Here is a 3,567-nt window from a genome sequence, read left to right as displayed (position 1 = left end):
AAGTAATTAGCAGATTGAGACTGCAAGGGATGGGGAGGGGGGCGACTTTTGGGAAACTTCTCAGATTACAGTCATTATAACAGTTCTGCCAAAGGTGGTTTCATGATTAATGACTGCCTGAGGTTACTATCCTCAAACGATCAAGCCCTTGGAAAATGTCCAGGCAGGATCATTAATACTCCTGTACAGACCCTCATTTCCCCTGAATGGCTGCAAGTCTGAGGTTTCGTTTGAGCTGCTTCCGGCTTTGTTCATTTTAAGGATAACACTGGAGAAGTTGGGGAGAGGATACGAACCCCATGGAGAACCCATGCCCAGCTGCTAACCTGTGGCTGGATTGCTTGCTCCTTGGCACCCGCCACCCCGCCCTCTCGCTTCCCCCAAATCCGTTCAAACAAGGTTCCCTCCTGCCACCTGCCGGCCCACTAGGGTCTGCGCCACAGACTCGATACCGCTGCGCGCAGCTCGCGGGGAGGCGCCCCCGCCTCCTTACTGCACATGCCCGGCAGAAGTCCGGGCGCGCAACTTTGCAGAACCTCTCCACCAGTCTCTCCGCGCCTCAGTCTCCTCTCTCCTCTCCCAGGGAGAGGATCTGCGGAGGCACCTCCCCGAATCTTAGGCTGCAGAGTCTGAGACTTCGAGAGAGGAGCCTAGGAGGAGACAGACTTTCCCCCATCACTTCCTTTTGCTCAGAGGCAAGCAGAGGCGCGGAGCTTTAGAAAGTTGAGTGGTCAGCGCGGTAGGTGCTCCCTTTTTGCTCTTACACCGAGGCAGGGCCGGGACCTCCAGACCCAGGGTCTCACCTCATCAGGCGCACCTTTCTCGGCTCCAGCAGCCAATGCGCACCGGAGCCGCTCTCTGCAGACACAGAGAGCGGGCCAGCTTCTTGGTGTGCGCTTAAGAGAATGGATCGCAGGTCCCGGGCTCACTGGCGCCGAGCTCGCCACAATTACAACGATCTGTGCCCACCCATTGGCCGCCGAGCAGCCACTGCGCTCCTCTGGCTCTCCTGCTCCATCGCGCTCCTCCGCGCCCTCGCCACCTCCAACACCCGCGCCCAACAGCGCGCGGCTGCCCGCCGAAGCTTCCTTAACGCCCACCACCGCTCCGCCGCCCAGGTGATCCCCGAGCCCCCAAATTCCGACTCGGATCAGGAGGAGGCAGACCAGGACCTGTCCCGCCCCGAGTGCCCTGACTACGAGGAAGAGTTCGACTACGAATCTGAGACCGAGTCTGAATCTGACATTGAGTCTGACATCGACTTCGACACCGAGACCGAGACCGCCCCCACCACAGAGCCGGAGACGGAGCCCGAGGACGAGCGCGGCCCCGCGGCGCTCAGGCAGAGAGCTTTCGGCCAGTCCCTCACCCAGCGCCTCCAAGCTCTGCGGGTGCGCAGCCCCGACGCCTCCCCGACTCGCTCCCAGCCCCGCAGCCAGCAGCCCCGGAGCCCCAGAGAGGGGGAGGAGCCTCAGCCCGGGCCCCGGGACCGGGATCTGAGGGACCCCGAAGAGTCGGAGAAGCCCAAGGAGAAGCAGCAGCGAGGCGGCTGCAAGCCCAGGAAGCCCACCCGCCGCGACCCATCCCCGGAGTCCCCTTCCAGACGGGGACCCATCCCCATCCGGCGTTTCTAATGGAGGACACGGTCCAGATTCTCCTTGTTTTCTTTGATTCAGGTAGGTTGCCCACCGGGGAACTGGGGAGCCTGGGGTGGGTGTGGGAGCAGCGGGAAGAAGAGAGGGAGAAGGAAATGCAGGTTGGAAAGGCAGGTTAGGAGTAAGGCGGGAAGGTAGCGGGCTCAGCTAGCCAGCCGGGGAAGTGGAGGCCGGAAGGGCTCCCCAAACCTCCCCAAGGCGCTCAGGTGGCCAAAGGCTTGTTAGAAGGCGGGTGCTCCTCACACCCCACTGGAGACAGCCTGGGGTCTCCGAGAGCTGGGAAGGGCTCCCCAAACCTCCCCAAGGCGCCGCAGGGCGCCCGGATGGCCAAAGGCTTGTTAAACAGCGGGCGCCCCTCGCGCCCCGCTGGAGACAACCTGAAGTCTCCAGGACGCACGACTGAATCCCTGGTGCGCCCCAGATTTCTAACTGCACGCCCTACAGGCACGGGTAAGTGATTGGTTTTCTGCGCTTTTTTCCCTCCTAGAAAGACTAATCTCAAACCAGTAGGCTTTAGCGGGCGCCGGAGATGTGGTTCCGAGGTGCGCGGGCCAACTTTCACAAAGCCGGAGCAGCCGCGCGGTAGCGACAGTGTTGCAATGTGCGAAAAGTAATCAGCCCGCGATTGGGTGAGAAGTCCCGGAGACAGCCGGCTGCGGGCAAGGCGCGCGCCGCGCTTAAGACACTCAGGGCCAGGAGCCCAAGCCCCGGCGCTGCCAATTTGGATCCTCAGGATCCTCGGTGCCAGTGCCCTGCCCTGCGAGGCTGTTCGCCAGTCCTGGCCGCACCACTCATCTCCGGGCGCTCGCGGGCGGGAGATCGCCGCAAAGAGCGTGCGCACCTGCCCGGGCGCCCTAGAGCCGACATCTCAGAGCGGCAGGCGGTCCCCCCGCGCCCAATACCGGTACTTGGAGGTCAGGCAGAGAAGTAGAGGCGTCTCTGAGGGTGCCTCTACAGGCTACCGGGGTTGGTGGCGCGGGCTTGGTCACGTCGGGGTATCGCCAACCCTTTGGCGCAGCTGTTCCGGAGGCGGAGCTGGGTGCAGCCTGTCTGGAGAGGTCCTGGGCTGTTGCGCAAGGCTCAGGAGGTGAAAGAGAGGGCTGAGACCCGCGAGGTGTTCGCCTGCGGAAAGGTAAAGCGGACAAGGAACGGGCTGGACAGGGGTTCACACTGATCATCAGGATACTCTACAAAGAGTCCCCGAAGAGCGCGGCACCCGCCGAGCTGGGGAAAGGTTTTTAGATCCGAGGCAAGTCTCTGGGCGATCGGCCCGGAGGGGGAAGGGGCCGGAGGCTTCGGCAGCCTTGGGGAGGGGATGCGGCGCACACCGGCCATTTTCAGCTCCGTGGGGCCAAGTTTGGAATCTAACCTGGAGTTAAAGTGCCCTGATGTCAGAGCACAAACCTGGCCGCAGTCTGGTAACCCATCGTCGGTGCGGTAACACATTCCTCGACAATCCTGGGGGGAAAGACCGATAAGTGAAATATATTTACAAAACCTCTCCCGACTTGGAAACCGATCTTTTCTTCGCGCGCGTCTCGTTTTTAGGTGCCGGTTTGGACTATAATGATGGGAATGATTTGGGGGAAAGGTGAAGCGTGTTGAGGCTTGAAAAGACGGTCGGGTTCTTAGACTCCACGAAGAAAAGGATGCGGCCAGAAGGACCACTTTCGGTGGTCTTCCTCCCAGGTCTCCTCCCAGGGAAGGGGGCACAGAGCCGCGGGACTTAGTTATGCGCGGCTGCGCCGGCGGCCGGGCTAATGACTGCCGGCTGCGGTTGTGGTTTTCACTAGTAAATACCAGGCGGGCAATTTGTCAGCCAGGGGCTTCCCCGCGGCGGCGTGGAAGTGTCCGAAGCCAGGAGGCTGCCGTGGACTTACAGGAGGGTCGGGTCTTGCCGGCCTCGAAAGAG

General features: G+C 61.8%; 2 protein-coding genes across 2 annotated transcripts in view; both read left to right on the top strand.

Annotated features, from left to right (window-relative positions):
* Positions 1 to 536: 536 nt before the first annotated feature.
* The window catches only part of LOC102774843 (guanine nucleotide-binding protein G(s) subunit alpha isoforms short), a 78,570-nt gene continuing 75,539 nt past the window's right edge, over positions 537 to 3,567 (top strand). The window contains exon 1 of the mRNA XM_015560730.1: positions 537 to 1,676. Within this exon, the coding sequence (XP_015416216.1) occupies positions 1,634 to 1,676 (43 nt within the window). The 5' untranslated portion in view covers positions 537 to 1,633. The remainder of the gene's footprint in view (positions 1,677 to 3,567) is intronic.
* Positions 884 to 1,649, top strand: LOC102775507 (neuroendocrine secretory protein 55). The gene has a single exon (XM_006758825.2). The coding sequence runs from the start codon at positions 906 to 908 to the stop codon at positions 1,632 to 1,634; it is 729 nt and encodes a 242-aa protein (XP_006758888.1). The 5' UTR covers positions 884 to 905; the 3' UTR covers positions 1,635 to 1,649.

The sequence above is a fragment of the Myotis davidii genome, unplaced genomic scaffold (genome assembly GCF_000327345.1).
Source record: "Myotis davidii unplaced genomic scaffold, ASM32734v1 scaffold75, whole genome shotgun sequence".
NCBI classification, from domain to species: domain Eukaryota; kingdom Metazoa; phylum Chordata; class Mammalia; order Chiroptera; family Vespertilionidae; genus Myotis; species Myotis davidii.
Note: the sequence above shows the minus strand (reverse complement) of the source record. Positions and strands in the feature narration are given on the sequence as shown.